The sequence below is a fragment of the Cariama cristata genome, unplaced genomic scaffold (genome assembly GCF_000690535.1).
Source record: "Cariama cristata isolate BGI_N322 unplaced genomic scaffold, ASM69053v1 scaffold4919, whole genome shotgun sequence".
NCBI lineage: Eukaryota > Metazoa > Chordata > Aves > Cariamiformes > Cariamidae > Cariama > Cariama cristata.
The window spans coordinates 45,768-64,794 of record NW_009633886.1 but is presented as its reverse complement, the minus strand read 5'-3'; the positions used below and the strand labels follow the sequence as shown (position 1 = coordinate 64,794).

The 19,027-nt window shown below is 38.8% G+C and overlaps 1 protein-coding gene across 1 annotated transcript in view; it reads left to right on the top strand.

The window, feature by feature from the left end:
- Positions 1-642: 642 nt before the first annotated feature.
- Positions 643-19,027, top strand: part of NOX4 (NADPH oxidase 4) — a gene marked incomplete at its 3' end in the record, with an annotated part of 49,749 nt that continues 31,364 nt past the window's right edge. Inside the window, exons 1-5 of the mRNA XM_009706923.1 lie at positions 643-726; positions 11,742-11,852; positions 13,655-13,739; positions 14,386-14,483; positions 16,435-16,462. Of these exons, the coding sequence (XP_009705225.1) occupies positions 718-726; positions 11,742-11,852; positions 13,655-13,739; positions 14,386-14,483; positions 16,435-16,462 (331 nt within the window). The remainder of the gene's footprint in view (positions 727-11,741; positions 11,853-13,654; positions 13,740-14,385; positions 14,484-16,434; positions 16,463-19,027) is intronic.

Genomic DNA, 19,027 nt, shown 5'->3' with positions numbered 1-19,027 from the left:
GGGGCGGTTTGCACCCTCGGCCTTGTCAGGGTGCAGGGGGTCCCAGCCGTGCTCGGCGTGAGGTGCTGGGGGGGTGGGAGGCCATTAGGGCTGTCGGTGCTCGGGACGTGCTCCTTGCGCGTCCCGGTGTGCGGCTGGCAGAGGTAACACGCGTGTGCCGTGGCCCGGGGACAACGTGCGTGTCCTGCTGGGACTCGGCACAGGTTGTCCGTGTGTTTGCTCTTTGGTAGATCCTCTTCGGGAAAGTTTGGGGAAGAAAATGCGTCTTCTTGGTGGGCAAGTTCTTCCTGCCTTTGTCTCTTTGTTGCTAGTTTTTATTCTTTAACTGCGAGATCTAACTAAAGATGTGGAGTAGTGTTTTGTACGTGGAGGGTTTCGCCAGCTCTCGGTAGTCTTAAGTCACAAAGGTAAAGTTTTGTGAAGTTCAATGAAAGTGAAAATTTCTCATGTAGAGGCTATTCCTTTGAATAATTTAAAATATTTTATGCTAAATGCTTGAAGTTTGTTTTCCCGTTTCATTTACATATGTTTATAAAACTGCAGGCATATGAGTTTTATGAATGAAATTAACACTGGAAAGTTTGCACATGTAACTTTCACTTACAGTCTCTTGTTTCTGTTTCATTTTAGTTTTTCTGGCTCTCCCTCAATGTATGGCTCTTCTGGAAAACCTTCCTGCTCTATTATCAAGGGCTGCAATATTATTATTTGCATCAGATGTTAGGGGTGAGTGACCTGGACATTACTTTTTGCCCTGAAAATTGGGATGCTGGGAGATGCAAAAGGGACAGAATGCATTTGCTAATCAAGGATGACACAAACTGCCTGTTAATGCGGCGAAGTGGGGAAAGATCAAATAGGAAATTACTGGGGTGCTGTTGACAGTTTTTTAGGAGTAGAAAGTGAACAATGTTGAGAAGAAAAAGAACCAGTCAAGTGTAGGACAGCTATCCTTCCCCCTCCTCTCCTCCCTCCTGGTGTTCCCAGCTGCAGACAGGCTCACAGGAACACAAACATGTTCAACAGACGACTGGAGCTCAACTTTTTGTCATCAGAATGTTAGCCAAGCTTATGGGCTCGTGCTGGCAAATGCTTTCTAATCCAGTTACTGTGATACATATTTGGTGAAGGAATTCTTTTGATAAGTCTTACTTCTTTTCAGTCTTTGTCATCCTCATAGATCTTCCATTCTGTGTAAATCATTATTATCTATGTAATTTTAGTTTTGCTTTCTAATAACAAGTTCTCGGAATCTGAATGGTTTAATGAAGATTTGGCTGTTTTGTTTTAGCAAGGGTAACATCCACCACCACCAGAAGAACCCAAAAATATAATTTGAGGAAGGGAGATACTGGTCTGTCTTGTGAAGTTATCCACAGCTATGCCATTGCAGTTGTTTGAAATGACTTCTGTCCAAAGGGATAGATTAAGGGTTAACAACTTTCTGGAAAATGCCTTAGGGTTGCTCAGAATTTGAGAAGCCAGGAAAAAGTGGATGAATAACATGATACTTTGTAACACTATGTCATACTCAGGAAGGACTTCAATGGAAAGTTGACATGGAGTTAAAGCACAGATGATGCACATCCTAACCTGATGTAGAGCTTCTGGGTTTTATCTTTGGTGGATCAGGATATGTTTTTTCATATCGTTGGTATCATTGCCATAGCTAGCCAGTTCCATAAGCTTTTGTGAACTTGCTTGAAAGTAAATTGACCTGATATACTTTTCTTTTTTTTTTTTCTTCTTATGGCTAACTCAGATGTGTTCAGGAGATTAATCCTAGCAAAGGTGATGCAAAAAGAAGGGAATGAAAATTCTTAAATCCTTCATGATGATGACTTTCTTGACAGAAAAAGTGGGAAAACATGTTTAATTTTACAGTAATCTCTAATGGCTTTGCAGCCCAGTGCGTCCATTTGGAAACTCTGTTTGTTCCTGTCTGAGCAAGTGGGCTGTTTAGAAAGCAGATGTACTTGGGTCAACATGTTGGGCCAGATTGTCAGCTGGTATCAATCAGCAAAGTTCCTCTGAATTCAGAAGACTTGTCTGCCTTGTACCAGCTCATTGTCTGGTCTTTTTTTGATTTTCTTATACTTCAAAATGAAAGACGCATACAAAGTAACATAATGTGTGTTCAGAACCTGTGAGATGATTGAAGCAACAGATTCCTTGTCTTGGTCAGGAGATGAGGACCAGGAGGCCATGTGTTTGTGTTTGTCTAACTGTGTCTGACAATGTGGGGAAAAAATACTGAAGAATTTTTAGACTTTTTAAAATGAGGAGGAAAGTGAAGAGCTAAGTCTAAAGAATACTTTTGGTCAACATTCTGAAACTAATTTAAAAATTTTGAAAATATTAAAGACTGTAAAACATTCTCACAATTCACTTTCTACAGTTTGTCTAAATATCATCCTTAGACCCCAAAGTTAGCTTTCTCCATTCTCTTCAGTATATTTGTATATGCATATAAATCATACAGATTATTTTGCAGGGGTTGGGAAAACTGAACCCTATTTTAGTTTCTTCAGGAAACAGAATAAGCATATCTGTACTACCACTGCTGTTACCTTCCACGGGGATTTTTGCTCCTCTTCTTTTTCTATATTGGTTTGTACAGCCACTGGCCCGTCTGCATAACCAGTCTCCTCACTATTCCATACACGGGTGAGTGGCTTGCTGTGCCTCTCTGTGCCATTTCTTGACATCTGAAAATTTTGAGATGTAGATGAAAATTCTTCATTTATAATTCAAAAGTTGATTTTTTTTTTCTTTCTTAACAGAATGAGCTTTTTCACAGATGCTTTCATGAAAATTGATTCCTTTTTCCAGCCAGTTAACAAAAAATGGCAAAAAGGAATATTTTTTGAATAAAAAAAAATTTCTCCTGTTTTTCAGTGAGGTCTGCTAGGGAGATTTTTTTTCTCTTTGTATGCTACGATAGCCTAAAATCTCCTTAAGGACTTCTGCACTTGCAGCACTGAGAGATTTACCACAGGTAATTTTATTGTTTACCAAGTAACAGGATGGAGAACAAGAAGAGTTGCTGTGAGAAATCAGATTGTGATATGAAATGAGATCTTGAACTGAATATCCTGAATATATTCAACTCTACCACATTTTCATGCCATGTCTTTTCTTTCTGATGTGAAGAAAGAGAAAGAATGGGGTTAGTCTTTCATTCAGTGATCACTGAAGTGGTTCACTTTCCTTCAACCTTCTACAGAAGAAGGAGGCTCAGTTTTATTCTTTTCCAGTTGCATCCTCTGCGACCTTGAACAAGATACCTAGCAGAGGATTTTAAAGTTATTTAGGTACCTAACTCTCACTCAGTCTTTCAATTACAATCTTTCTGATCCTTAATTCTGTGCCTGTAAAAGGGTGCTAAGAACACGGTGGTGTTCTGGAAGTGCAAAGAGAATAAATAAGTCAAAGGCACTGATGTACTAGGAGGAGGTTAATCAGCCTATTCTATGCTACAAAATTTAGTGGGTAACTTTATGTTGTGTCAAATGTCACTGCTTTGCTCAGTTTGAGTCCTCTTGATGAGACCATGAATTCTTCACTGTGGAATCTCCATCCCTGGAGGTTTTCAAAAACTAATTGGGCAAAACTCTGAGGAAACTTAGTCTGAGTTTGGTGTTGAACCTGCGTAGAGCAGGAGGTTGGCATAGAGACATCCTGAGGTCCCTTTCAACTAGAATAATTCTGTGATTGTAAGATTCTTGCAGTGTAACTTCAGTCAGAACCTAGATGATGTAAACCCCTTCCCAGTGCTTTTGCCTTGGTGAACCATTCCTTTGGATACTTAATTACTACATGAGTGCATTCATTGCCACTGGTTCAGGAACATGATTCAAGTAAAGAATCTCAATTTTTCGTAGTTTAATAAATGCTAACTTGTGGCCTTATATTGCTTAAAGAAGAGAAGCCTGGGAAACACCCAACAGGCATGGATTTCTTTTATGAGTGTGGCAAAGAGGAAAGGAATATTCTCATCATCATGTTCATGATAGATACTACAAGATGTAGTAGGCATGAATTACAGAAAGGAAGATTCAGAAATTACTTGATATGACTCCAAAATCTTCATTGTTGGAGGTTTTGTGTCTGCTTAGTCAAAGAAATTGTCCAGATGATTAATTTTTTTGCAGACTTCAAGATTTCTCCATTCAGATTAGCTTGGCTGTAATTTTTTTTCCAACAAGTTTGCTTGTGTCTGACCAGCAAATTCAGTCCTAAATTCAGTACTGGCCTTATAGAACTCAAATCTTGCTTTTAACAGCATTAAGTGAAATACCTGTTTCTTGTTGCTTGAGTTCCCCATGAACAGAAAGAGCATTGGACTCATTTTGTTATGGTGTAAAAGGTCTCTCTTTACCTATTCCCTCTCTACTCCCTCCTCAAGTAACTCTAATGCAGTCAAACGGATGTTAATGCAAGAGATAAGCTTCTGTGTTTCAGACCAAAGTGGAGAAAATGCATTCTCAGAAGGATCTCTTTGGGAAAAGATTGAATAACTGAAACTGGGACTGAAAAGGAAAAGTGCTGTCTTGCTTCTTTATCTGTACAGTTGCTGCCTTCTTACTGTGCAGTACTGTGCATCACATTTATGTCATCTTTATTCACTGCTTGGAATATGTTCCAGATGTTCCGGTAACTTGCATGTCTCTCCTTGCTAGTTTATTGTAATGACAGAGATTTTACTAATTGAGGCCAAATTCTACTTTTTCATTCATTGATCCTTATGCAGCCACACTGCAGCCTGCTTCCTCAACACTTCTAGGCATTGGAGGGAGTTGTGTGTATTGAAGCTTTATTTTCCCTAATGGAGCGTGGTTTTGCTATTTAATTGTCTTGTAACCAGGCTGTTTGGGATTTGCTCTTTAGAGTGCTACATGTATCAAAAACATCTAATAATAGATTTATGTTGCTATGGAAGCTATATATCTATATGCAGAATTCCTTAATGAAGACTGAGGGTGTTAATCCACAAGACCTTATCTTAATAGTCCCCTTGAATTTGCAAGTAAATCTCTTTTTGCATTCTCTTTGCCTCATTCTAGATTTTTTGTTTGCCAAAACATTTTTTCCTTCAACCCTTTCTCCTTCCTGGACAGCCCACAGTTCAGCATCATTGCTGAGATTATTGTCAGTTTTCTCAGTTAGGAGCCAATGAAGAACTTGGGTTTTGCACCATATAGTTTTTCTGTTTGCTTGCTTTCTTTTTTCTTTTTTATTTGATTTGGCTCAAATGGCAGTAATCCTGGTAATCCTGTGAAGGACATCTATATTATTAACTTTTATGGGAGAACTTTCACCTTTGCAGAACTTCTTGTGAAGATGTCAGTGCTGGAGGTTCAATTAATAGAGGTACATCTCAAATGATTAACTGAAAGTTTGACTACTGTATCATGAAAACTTGTGTTAAAAATAGTCTTCTTGTCATCATTGCTCCTCGTTTTAAGATGATCATGGCCTAATGCTCTGTGTGGAACAGAACTGAATTATGGCCAAAATGTTTCCTTGGTTGATTATTCATTATATTATGTATTATTGCAGGATTTCCATGGTAGTCCAACAATGGCAGGTCTTAAAATAAAATAGCTGCATTACACTCCAGAAGACCGGTTTTACAGACCATATTACCTATTGTGTTGTGTTAAGGGGAAATAGTTCAACATAAAGGAAGCCTTAGTAACAGGTGCTGCATCAGTTCTGTATGGCTGTGGCTCAGATATGACAATAAACAACTTCCTGCTCTTGTCATGAGTTGCAATGTGTTGTGAATCTCTTGGGGCACCTGTATACCCTTAATCCCTTGATTCATGACTGAATTTGTGGAATTTACCTCATGCTGAATCTTGGAGGATCAACCATTTAAACTCTTATTGCTAATTAATATATAAAATACTGTCATGGTTTGTGATGTTGCTACAGAAGAAGGGTGGTCTAGAACACTCAAATCTGGGAGATAACTTGAGATCCCTTCCAGTTGTATGTGTGTCGTTCTGCCTAGCATGAAAAGAAACCTGTAACTCAGCAACACTGACAAAAGTATTTTTTAAAATTATATTTCCTGAGGTCAGAATTCTAGCAGACTAAATTCACTGAATAATAGATTAATAAAGGTGAACATTTGGTCTGAAGTCTTGTCAGTGAATACGCTCTGTTTGGAGATTATCAAAGAAGTTGGAAGCTAGTATTGAATCCCAGATTAAGATAGTTGCTTTCTTCAGATTGAATGACTGATTTAAGCAGAAAGAGTACATCTAACACAAAGGGACTATGTATAAAATGAGAACATGACCTAAATATGTGGACAGAAAGAGAAGGAAAACCTTCACAGAATGCCTGTTTGGTAAGTTACAAGTGAACAGTGAGAATATTGATGCTGAGTAGTGCAAGGAAGATACCCTGTACCTCATGAAAGAGCTAAAAATACTGTTGCCATAGTCCACTCCTGATGTTTCTCCCTTTCCGTAATATCATATCCAACTTCTGATTCCTATATGCAAGCAGAAGACTGAAGCTGAATTAGCATAGAGAATTGGGCTGCTGTTAAATTCTGCGTAGAGAATTGCTGGTTTTTATTGTGTTGGGGTTTTTTTAATACTTAATATACTTTTTCAAATGTGATTCAAAAATATTACACCACCTAGTCTTAAAATAATTTTTAAAGTGTTGCAGTACATGAGGTTGAGATTTAGAGTCCTGCCTTGAAACCTTCCACCTTGAGGAACAAAACCAAGTCAAACTTTTGTAGAAGCTTTCACATGTACTGGTAGGTTTCCCCTGCCCTCGCATTTTTCTTCCTTTCAAGCTGCTTCGGGGTTTTTTTGCTTGATCTGTAGCCAGATTTGGCAGGCCTAGGGGGAATGATTGCTATCCATACAATTCAGATCTGTCCTGTCTTAGATTATCTGTGCTCTGTTACTCAAAACAAGGAGTACTTTATGAAGAAAAGGAAGTCAGGTCAAAAGGAGGCACGTTGTGTAGCACAGTTCGTCCCACCTACAAAAATAAGTATTTTTAGCTGCTCCAGTACTGATTTGGGGAGGTGGTCTGTGACCTGTGTCTACAGAGCAGCATGTGGCTTATGAGTCTTCCCACAACCTTTCAAGTAGCCCTGAACCATAGAATATTGAAAAAGTTCAAAGAAAGGCCTCCAGAGAGAGCATCAAGTGTGGTGTCTCTGCTGCACCATGACCTGTTTAGGATTGTTGCTTGTAGGTAGTGAAGTCTTGAGAAACGGAATAACATCACTTTTAGATGTGGAAGGATTTGCAGCATTCTTCCATTTTTTTGCTAGAAGGTGGCCTTAAAAGGTGAGATAGGACAGTATTTGTTGAAGCCTTCCTGTATTCTGCTCTCCAGTATGTTTTGCAGCCATGTATTGAATATTACATTTCTGTGCACAGCAGTTGCAGACAATGTTCATCTCTGTATTTATTACTGATGAACTTTGGGGAATTCAGTGGTACATTGTCAGTTACTGTAGCCCTCAACCCAATACTGAAATCATTTGCCTATCTACAGAGAAGCTCATTTCCCCTACTTTGCTGGCAGCAACACACAGAACATCCAACGAGAACTGACTCTTTCCTTCTCTGTCCTACTTTGCACGTTATATGAGCACAGACAGGAGTTCATCCCGATTTCTGTAGGACTGTATATCAGACAGGGATAGCTGGAGGACTTACATTCCCACTATATCTCTGGAGCTCATTTCTACTGCTTTGGAAAAGGAAAGTATGGTGATTGCTTTATACTTGTCTGGAGGAAAAATCTAGCCTAGTTTTTAGGATTAGAATTTGTAGTGGATCTGGTTCCCTACTATCCCTGCCACAGATTTTCTCTGTGAATTAGTTTTTCTATGCCTCTTTGCCCCTCCATGAAATGGGATAACAGCATGTGCGGTACTGGGTAGGCAGAGTACAGAAGGAGATTGTCAAATGCTTGGATTTGATATCAGCAAAGATGGATAAAAGTGTCCAGCAGAGATTTTGGGGGTGTTTTTTTCTCTCTTCTTCATCCTACAGAAATTTCACATGCTACTAACATGAATAACACTTTTTTTTTTCACCTTAAGACAACGATAATCTTAGGAAGAAAAAAGGATTATATTTCTCTCGTTTCTTAGCTATTTCATAAAGATATATATTCCCTTTTAGAACCAGTGAGTTGCCTTGGAGCAAAAATCCATCTTTTATTCTACTAAAGTTTAAAAATCCAACAGTGCACTATGTTAATTTGTTACTGTGCCACCCAGGCAATGCAAAGGAAGTCAAGAAAGAGATAAATGGGAAACCGTTTGGAAAGAATTAGTTTCATGGGGATATTTTTAGTGTTTGGATATATGTTAACAGCAAACTTAGTACTCTGTTACTTTTCTGGGTCTTGCATGAATTGTGATTCTAAGCATTGCTAAATGTAGTACTTTACCGTTGTTTTCAATTGGTCACGGGTTTGTTGCAGCAAACATTGCCCAACTTTATTTCTTCGGAATAAGACCTTAAATAAACCATTGGTGAAAATATTTGAATCGCGCTTTCCTAGAAGTGCACTGCATATGAAGAAGTTGTTTCCTGCTCTCTCGTTTTTTTGGTGTATTTTTTCTTTGTACAGATGCTGACAGCATTGAATTAAAACTAATGTAAGGGCATTCTTCCATAGTAATCGCATGATGAATTAATATTTGCTATTTGTTAAATAGTGGCATGGAAAAAACACAAAGGAAGGTTAGTAGGGTAGCTTTTTCTACTCATCATTGCTGATATTTTTTGTACCAGTTAAATTTTTTGGCATTTAAATATTTCTTAGAATAAATTATTTCATTTATTTAATACTATAATGTGTAAAATTAACTCTATTCTAGACTATTTCAAATTAGACTGTTTTGTTGAAGTTTCGCAAGAAGAATAGTAGTACCTGATAAAGGAAGGCTTGGATAACTGATATCATGCCTGGTTTATGTTTAAACTCAAAGACAGTATAAATTATTGAGAAACTAAAGATGTATCATATAGGTCATATAATAGAAATTATTACAATTTTCAAATTGCTTTACATATTAATTATATTGCAACATTTTTCAGCTTTTGGGTTTTAATTACAAAAGTGGTTCAGTTTACTTCTGGGTTTTGCATAATGTTAGTTCGACATAAATCTTTTTTTTTTCAAATCATGCTCATTTAATCACTGAAATACTGTAGCACATCTACAAGCTCTAATAAAAATGCTTGTAGGTGTGTAATGACTATGTTTTTGAAATTGTTGCTTTTATGAGGTGTGTAGCTCATTTTTAGCTTCCCTTTGGAGGAATAATAATTAATGACAATAGAGACAGTCTTGTATATGCAAACGGCACATTATAAAGACATTTTACTTGCCATTAAGTCCAATCATATCAAGGATATTGCCGTTTTATCTGATAGTGCAAAAATATTTATGATGTTCTAAAGTCACTTTAATCTACTGTGGGCAATGACAGAGAAATATTTATTGTGGCTGGTCACGTCTTTTTTTTTTTTTTTTAATTGTACTTTGAAGTGGAAAGTGACATCAGCATTCAGTAAAATCTCTGCTCAGTTGCTGAAGTTGTGGCCATCGTAGCTGGTGCTCAGTTGTAGTCGTTGCCCTTGGGCTCTGGAACAGCTGGAAGGGTCCAGAACAGGGAGGAGAGGATGATCTAAAGTCTGAGGAACATGATTTGTGAGGGAGAAGCAGCAAGAATAATCTCTCATTGTGCATGTGTACAGAGTGTGAAGTAACAGAGGAGATAGAAGCAAGGGAGGTTTTAGGTAAGGAAAAAAAGGACTAACAGTGCATTGGAAGAAGTAGTGGAAGAGGTCTGGAGAATGGGAAAGAACTAAGTGATGTGGTTCATTCTAGTCTTACTTTCTATAAGTCAGTAGGTTAGAGATGCCTCTGTTGTTAAGTGTCCCTCTCAGTGTAACTTCTGTGAGATCTGCTCCCAGGACATTTGCCAGGGATCCCACGTTTACATGGCAGAGAACAAGGTAGAGCACAGTTTGTGGGGTAATTGCTCCTACTTCTCATGGGGGGCTTTTGAGAGGAAGTGCCCTTACGACTGCTTTGTTCTGTGGAAGCTGGTAATGTCTAGTGAGGAGGTCTCTAGCACTCAGGTCTAACTAAATAATGTAAAGTAGCCAGAAGAGAGACAGGATTTAGATGGAGGACTTGATACTTCAGGTGGATTGAACATCTTTACCTCCTGTTTGCCTACTGGTTTTGTGCCCAGATGTATGGCAGAGTAGGTGGGGTACATGGATGTTAATAACTGAAAGCAGGCAGTTTTGATGTTGTATAGTACTGGGAAGCTCCTGTCATGCCATCATGCTTGTGATCTTGCTAGACATGCTGAAGTCCAGTTATTTTGTTTACTTTATTTTTACTAGTTCATGTATTCATCCATTTTTATGACATGTAGATAAGTCTGTAAAAAAATAACTAATAGCAATTACAAATTTTGTAATCACAAGGCTTTTCTAATAATTTTTTTTAAAAAAAAATATTTCCAAATAAATAAAACCTCAATGTTTCTCTCCAATTTTGTTTCTTCTTCTTGGTAAGAAAGATATGAATGTAATAAATGGTTCACTAATGAAACTTTTTTGACTGAGAAATAGCAAATATTCTTTTTTTGACATAAATTTTCATTTTGAAAAAGCTATAAATCTTTAATAATTTTTATGAGATAATTTGTACCATTCAAGTCATTCATGTAGCTCTGCAGTCTTTGAGTTATCTTACATTATAATAGTTTTTAATTAATTTCTTCAGGAGTTGAAAAACTTGGGGTTTAGAGAACATTGTAAGAAATATCCTTCCAGAAATCTGTTGACAGTCTAAAAGCATCTTTTATATAAGCTAGTAAAATGGTAATTCAACCTAATAACTAGGAGAACAATGGCATTTAGCTAACTTTTGAAAAAATCATAGATGAATGAGAGAATATAATAAGATTAAAAGATACAGGGTTATGACATTAATGTGTGCTTTGTTCATTTATTTGACAAGTGTTTTTGTTCTAATTATGTAAGTTCCAAATATACCAGTGAAAGCGTTAGGGAAATTAGATTTCATTACAGTTCCCAGGTATTGAGTAGTTAAAATGTAGAAAACCTTCTTTCTTTAGGTCCAAATACGGCATTGCATAGTGTGAATGGATGAGGAGTTCTATAACAATCCCATAACAGTCCTTGGAAAAATATTATCATTTCAGTTTAATTGAATTAATTTTTTTTTTTACATCTTTTTCTGGCTTGAGTACCAGAAAATCATTACACTTTACTTAAGTGACTGTCTAGTATCTTCACAGCATTTATCCCTCTTTCTTATTTAAATACGTCTGTTGACACTGGACACTTATTGTTGTCTCAGATAAGTTTTGTTCCATGTGACTTTGAGCACTGGTGAGGATATTGGTTTTTTCAGTAGAAAATTGTCACTTGCTGATGTTATTGCTGACAAAATTCATTTTGAATAATATTTTGATGCAAAAGTAAGAGCTGTTTCCCTCAGAACAGGATAACATGCTGTGTGTACAGTGGTTTTTCCAGTACATGTAAAACATCACGAAACTCCGCTATTCTGATGAGTCAAGAGAGCATGGGAACCATTTGATTTCACGGCAAAAAAAGGAGATTGAGTACTGACACCTGAACCATTAGAGTGTCTTTTCTCCTTGTAATCTAACTCTTGCTATATTTGTTCAGCTAGGATTGTGTGTTAGCAGAGCTTCAGCATCTGTCCTCAATCTCAACTGCTGCCTGGTCCTTCTACCAATGTGCCGTGTTGTCTTGGCCTTCCTGCGAGGATCTCAGAGGGTAAGTACTGACCTTAGAATGCAGCATTAGGGAAGAAGAGGGCCTTGGTCTCTTTTTAGTCTAAAAATAATAGGAGAAAATCTGTTACATCCTTGTTTATTATACAGTATATGCCTGCATGGTGCAAGTATCAGACATTCAACCTAGGTTCATGACTCCTTTGAAGACAATGCCATGGCTGGCATTGTCTGGTTTGATTGGACTTGTGAGGAAAGTTTCTTCAACACAGTTTTGAAAGATGGGGAGTTGCTGTGGAACTGTAACCAGACAAAGTCCCCTCCTTTCCCAACTCTAATATTAAGGACATGTGTGTCCTCTCTACTGCTTCCTGGTAGAATTTCACAGAGCAAAAAGAACTTTGTCTCTGCATGACCAGAAATGTCCTACTGGAGATCACAGAATTTAAATAAAAATACCCAACCTGATATATTTGTTAGGGGAGAAAAAGAGTTCTGGCAAAGCTAGGAGGGTTTGTTTTCTGTGCCAATGATCAGTAAACAATAGTTTAGCTTGTCTGTGATTCAGCAGTTGCTTTTACAGAAATACAAGTTATGTTTTTGAGGAACAGCTTTGTTTACTAGATGGTTGCAAATTGAACCTGTGAGTTTTTTTCATCCTGTGACAGTACCTGTAAGATTTGATGCCTATAGATCACAGAACTGTAGAATTGTTTAGGTTGGAAAAGACCTTTGAGATTATCAAGTCCAACCATAAACCTAACACTGCCAAGTCCACCACTAAACCGTGTCTGTAAGCACCACATCTCCACGCCTTTTAAGCACCACATCTCCACGTCTTTTAAATACCTCCAGGGATGGTGATGCCACCACTTCCCTGGGCAGCCTGTTCCAGTGCTTGACAACCCTTTTGGTGAGGAAATTTTTCCTAATCTCTAATCTAAACCTCCCCTGGAGCAACTTGAGGCCATTTCCTCTTGTCCTGTCACTGGTTACTTGGAAGACGAGATCGACCCCCACCTGGCTACACCCTCCTTTCAGGCAGTTGTAGAGAGCGATCAGGTCTCCCCTCAGCCTCCTTTTCTCCAGGCTAAACACCCCCAGCTCCCTCAGCCGCTCCCCATCAGGCTTGAGCTCCAGACCCTTCACCACCTGCGTGTCCCTTCTCTGGACTCGCTCCAGCACCTCAAGGTCTTTCTTGTAGTGAGGGGCCCAAAACTGAACACAGCACTCGTGCCGAGTACAGGGGGACGATCACTGCCCTGGTCCTGCTGGCCACACCATTCCTGATACAAGCCAGGATGCCGTTGGCCTTCTTGGCCACCTGGGCACACTGCTGGCTTATATTCAGCCGGCTGTTGACCAACACCCCCAGGTCCTTTTCCTCCAGGCAGCTTTCCAGCCACTCTTCCCTCAACCTATAGCGTTGCATGGGGTTGTTGTGACCCAACTGCAGGACCTGGCACTCAGCCTTGTTGAATCTCATATAGTTGGCCTGGATATATGTATGCAAATATACCTTTCCCTGTGATCCTGCTTACTAAAGAGTCAGTGATGCCTATAACAATTAGTGTTGGAATTCCTAAATTTTAAGACCAGAAGGGACATTATGTTATGTGCTCTTGACATCTATGTAACACAGATCCAACTGTATTTTCTTCATTAAGATCTCAAAATTGGCTCATTGACATAATCCTGTAGTTTTTAAATGTAGGTATTGTGCTTGCAAAGGTGTTAAACCCTTTAAAAGCTGAAGTTGCTATTATATCATGTCAGTTGCTGTTAGTATTTTTTTTTCTTTGCATTGTTTTAGAAGAGAAATTGCTTGAATTCTTCTCTTATTAGGTTGCCAGCAGGAAAACCAGAAGACTGCTAGATAAAAGTAAAACTTTCCATGTGACGTGTGGTGTTACAATATGTATCTTTTCAGGTGAGATCTTACTGTGCTGAGCAGCAGCTTGTTTGGGAAACACATTGAAGCAGTACTTTGTGGTTTTTCTTTTACAATACATTTGGGGGTAGTCTTGCTCTGTGCTTCCCTGCCTTAAATTATGAATGCTTTCTCAGATGTGTGTGGGTTTTGGTTTATTTTTCCTTTAAACACATGAGCTTGCATTCTAATGCTGAGAGTTTCCTTAAAATTCCAGTTTCTAAAAGGACAGGTATATGAGATCAGGTCAAAATCTGCCATTACAAGTGACCCTCCATTGTGCCTAAGGAATTTGAGTAAAGAAGCAGGGTGCTACAGGCTTATCTGCAAAAAAGGGAGCAGTAGAGGCAAATACCCAATTCAATGAAGAGGAAATATTCTTAGGTGGACGCCTTTGAATGTTGTCTCCCAGCTGAAGCATTGTAGTGCAGAAATGATTGCTGTAGTGTTAAAATCTTAAAATACACACAGCTTTCTGCTGTGAGTATCTATAACCTGATTAACTTTAGAAAAAGAGTTCCTTAGTCCCCGATACATCTCAGGCAGGTGATGTGATTATAGCTTGGCATCTGGATAGGCACTTTTTGTTACTTCAGGGCAACATCTACGTCTTGTTTACAGATCTCAGCTTTACTCTGTTTTTTAGTCTTACATGTTGCTGCTCATCTGGTGAACGCTCTTAACTTCTCTGAGAACTACAATGAAGACTTTCTGGCACTAAATGCAGCGAACTATCGTGGCGAGGTGAGCCAGCTGTCCTTTCATATTTTGCTTTTAAGTATATAATTTAAATATATGATTATTTGTAAATTCAATTCCATTGTATGATCCATCCTTTGATCTATACAGGGCTGCTGTTCTGTGCGCTGAAAACTCACCATCATGTGGATTGCTGTGGATTTTACTTCTTTCTCCAGACAAAGCATGTGTTAAACACTTTTTGTTTAAGCCAGCAGGATTCAGTCTGATTGGATTATGAGGTGGAGAATACTGTCATCAAGTCCTTTCACCTTGTACCTTGTTCTGCTTCTCTTCTGCTTCTCTCTGTTCCTTGGATGGGCCTACTTGTGACACTTCTGCTGCCGTTTGGGAAAATATATTCTGCGTTTGCACTATTTAGAATATACTGCTATGTGACATATACTGGGGGTTTGAGGGTAGTGAGATTTGAGACTGATTTTGCATTTTTAAACTGCAATGGGAACTGGAGTATATATGCTGAGGGTGGATTTAGTTTTCTTCATGAACTGGGCTGGAAGCTGATTTCTACTCACAAAATACTTGATTTGCATGACTTCTCTGACTGTGGTACAGATCTCTTGAAGGTGTACCAGAGTCGTAGTCCCTCCTCCAGGTGCTTGCTTGTGCGTTTGGCGCTGGAGAGATATTTGCAGATTTTAGGAGTAAGACCAGAGTTCAGGACTCTTTCTTCTCTGGGCTACAATCAAGTTCTCTCTTGTTTATATCAATTCTAGTCTCGAGTCTGCATTTCTTTTCTACTGGCTTCATTAGGAAAGCTTTAGAATGACCCTATCCCAGCTGCATCCTTTCCTGGAAAAGGAGAATTTGACTCAACCCAGGCTCACAAGGACCAACAACCAAGGTCTTCCACTCCCTGGGTGAATGATCTAATCATGGAGCTATTCTGTGGCAGATAGACATGCCAACACCAACTGTTGTGCTGAGGTTCTGGATTGAACTGGAATGTCTGCATGTGTAGGAGTGGTCTAATAGACTTAGCCTCATCAGAAACATTAGCAGGAGCTTGCCTCAGGCAAGAACTTGCCAGGGTGTGCATGGCAGCCTGTACTATGCAGCCTTAGGAATTTTGCAATAGAAAATGGAGCTAATAACAAGTTTTTAGTAAGTCTAGGATCAAAACCTCCTCGATTTTAGGTACTACAGTAGCTCTTGAACCTTTGTGCTTGAATTTCACTTAAACCTGTTTTTTAACTGTGATGGGCAGTCTGGATGGTGTCATTTTCTGTACATGGGTGCGCATATCGGGATGCAGACAAGGTCAGGGAGAGGGACTCTTCATTTTTGCTGAGCTGTATGAAAACTGCTTATCTGCCCTCATTACATTTTGCTGAAAGTTTAAAAAAAGGAAAAAAAAATAATTTCTCTGTAGCGAAGACAAAACCTCATGCGGCATAGGACTCAGGATGAGTGAGGCAGTTTCCTGTGAGGTTGATATATCCCCTCTTCCTTTCGCATGTCAAGGACACAGGAGCATCTGGCCTTGTATTATCAGCTCCTTTGTGTTCAGTCCTGCTTTACTGGAGACCACTGCAAATCCCTTGGTGATGTAACTGGGGGTAAAATGCTTGCCGCTGGTCTTTCATTTAAATGCAAAATCTCTCTCCTGCTCCCTTCTGTCTTGCCAAAGGTATGAAGTAACTAAGTAAAGTTAGACTTTCAAAAAAATAATTATTTTTAAAATTATCTGGATCCTAATTTTTCGTAACAGGTCAGAACTGCCTTCATTGGGGGAATGCAAAGGCTAAAGGTTTAGTTTATGTTGGATTGCAGTCAGTGTAAACTCCCAAATGCCAGTTCCATTCCTGCATCCAGATTTAGGGATTGCTTATGCCATTGAGCATGTGAGTTTTATGAGCTGCTTATTATTATTACATTATTCATATGGATATAAAATCATATATGTTGACTTTTTTTTGGCCTCTCTGTTTTGCAGGACCCAAGGAAACTGCTTTTTGCTACTGGTAAGTCTGTTGCAAAGCTGAATGAGAAAGTTTGCTGCTTCTCATCATCACTCTCCAGGCAAAACATTTTGATCCTGTGTTTGCATGCTCCGTTTGTTGTATCTCAGCTAGATTGAGATGTGTTATTTGTGTCAATGTAACCTGAGTTTGCTTATCCAATAGTCAGGAGGGAGGAGTTACATAAGCCCTGTAGTAGGATGAGCAGCATCTTCAAAGCTGTTGTTGTACCGATGAGTCAGTGGAAAATCAGCAGTTTCAAACAGAGATTCTGAATAATATTAAAACCAAATTCCTAAATGATCCAATTTCTACAAAAAGAAACACAACACAAAAGCAGACTTCTTGCTTCAGCTGGTTTATTTAAGGGTTGGTTTGACTTCAGAGCCATCTAAACTGTTACACAGGAACCAGGCTTCAGTGCTCATAAAGAATAAATAAACAAAGACATTTTTGGTGCAGGAACTTAGAAGGGAGCAACATTTGGGTATGGAAGGGTAGGCACAACCTGAGCTGTAGTGCTTCACAAGCAGGTAAAGGTCCTTTCTGAGGTTGTCTCTCTTTCAGTCTTCTTTAGCTCAAAAGCAAAAATCTCAACTTGGTAGCATTTAGGGCAAGGTCCAAAGGAATCAGTCTGGACAGCAATAAATGGGGTTCTAGACCTGTCAAGCCCAATACCTTCACTCGAATTGGCAGCTTGTGGGAAAGGGCTTTCCAAAAACCCTAAGCACGGTTTAGGTCAGTTGAGAGTAGAGGAAGTGAGAAAGTGAAATGATAGAAAGTGAGGTACAAGTTAACTGCTAACTGGAAATAGATTCGGTAACTGGTAACATTAGTCAAACAGTGGTGGAGGCTTGAAAGAATTGGTAACTCATAGAGTAGGGAGTTGAAGATGGGGAGGGAGAATCAGAAGAAGCAACTAGTATTATATTTAATATCTTAGATAAAGGAGAAGGACTTAGGGTGAAGAATGAGTGTAGAGGCCCCATCAAATATTGTCACAGCTTCTGGGGACACCTTGAGACCTCTGTAGTTGAGCAGAGGACCTGCAAGATGGAACTCCTTCTACCCTCTGACAGCCAGGAAAATATTGCAGTTTCAAAAGTTTGAGCACATTATTGCAAAAAGCAGTGATTCCAAGTTGTCTTAATTTAAAATTACTCAGATCACTCCTCGTCCTAACAACTGGCAATTAACATTTATTATTTGTGCTGTGGGAGTGCCCAAACAGGGACTCAGATTTTGCTGCACTGGGAGCTGTACAAATACGCAAAGAAAAGGTCTCTCCCCAAACAGTTCAGAACTAGATTTATTGGCTGATTTTTTTAACACAGTGAAGAGAAAGAATAAGGAGTTGGAAAGATTTGCAGTGTGATGGCTTTTCAGATCAGTCCAGGAAAGAACCTCCTTGCTTAAGGGTGTGAGGCTTGCTCTGGGAGGAACAAGTATTCAAGATTATAGTTAGTGGAGGAAAAGAGAGACAGAGAGAATATGCACTGATGAATTGGGGCAAGGTTGTGAATGATTTCATGTTTGCAGCTTGATGGAGAAGACAATTGAAGAACTGGATGTAAAAAGTGGCCTGTGGCTGGAGTGACAATGTAGGAAGCTGGATCAAGTGCTCTACTGCAATTGGACTGGAAGTATTTGTGTCAGATGGGAGACTGATTGCACACTACATATCAAATTAGATTAAGAAAGAAGAAATTAAGAAGGAGGCAATGGAAAGAATGCGCATTTTTTATTGCAGCTGCTTTTAATTGTAACCTTTCCATGAAGGGGTGAAATTGTGTTTCATATGCCGTCCATAACAAAACTTCTCTTGATTGTAGGAGCAGAATTTTTCCTGCAGTTTGTAAAACTGAGTAATTTGGGATGTATCAGATTTCGAGTATCAGACTTTTCAACAAGTAGATATTGAGAAGTTTATAGAAAGATAAGATTTGAAATCGTCTCTTTATTGCTAAAGAGTCTAAAATCACAATTATTTAAAAAATTAGCTTGTTCTTGTCATTAGGATATGAACCTGTAAAAGATCCTGGGCCATTAAAATCTGTGGTTTTGCCATGTACATCCATGAAAACAGGTTGAGACGCTCATATTCTGACGCGAAACCAGCACTTACTTAACTTTGTGCTTGGTGATTGGCCTGACTGATTTGTTTAAACCCGAAAAAGTGGCTTTTAGGGTGACCAGAGACTATGCTTAAAAACTGTCATTCCTTGAGAAGTGAAAGGTTTTGATGTAATGCTTCATGGATTTTAGGTTCTTAATTCTTAATTCAGATTCTTATTTCTTGGGATGGCAATTTTGAAGATAAGGTACTCAGAGTAAGTGGTAACTTTGGTTAGGACTTTTCTAATCTATCTTTAGGCTGATGGTTTACTGTACTTTATGGGCAGGATTCTACTTCAGGATGAGATGAATCATGATGTAGAAATACTTGTTTCTCTCCTTTGACTTAAAAAAGAGACAAGGATAGACTAGTACTGATAAGGGTCTGCATTTGAGCAGATGAGTCCAATCCTTAATGTTTTTAACCTTTCCTTCTGAAATACTGGCTGTAGA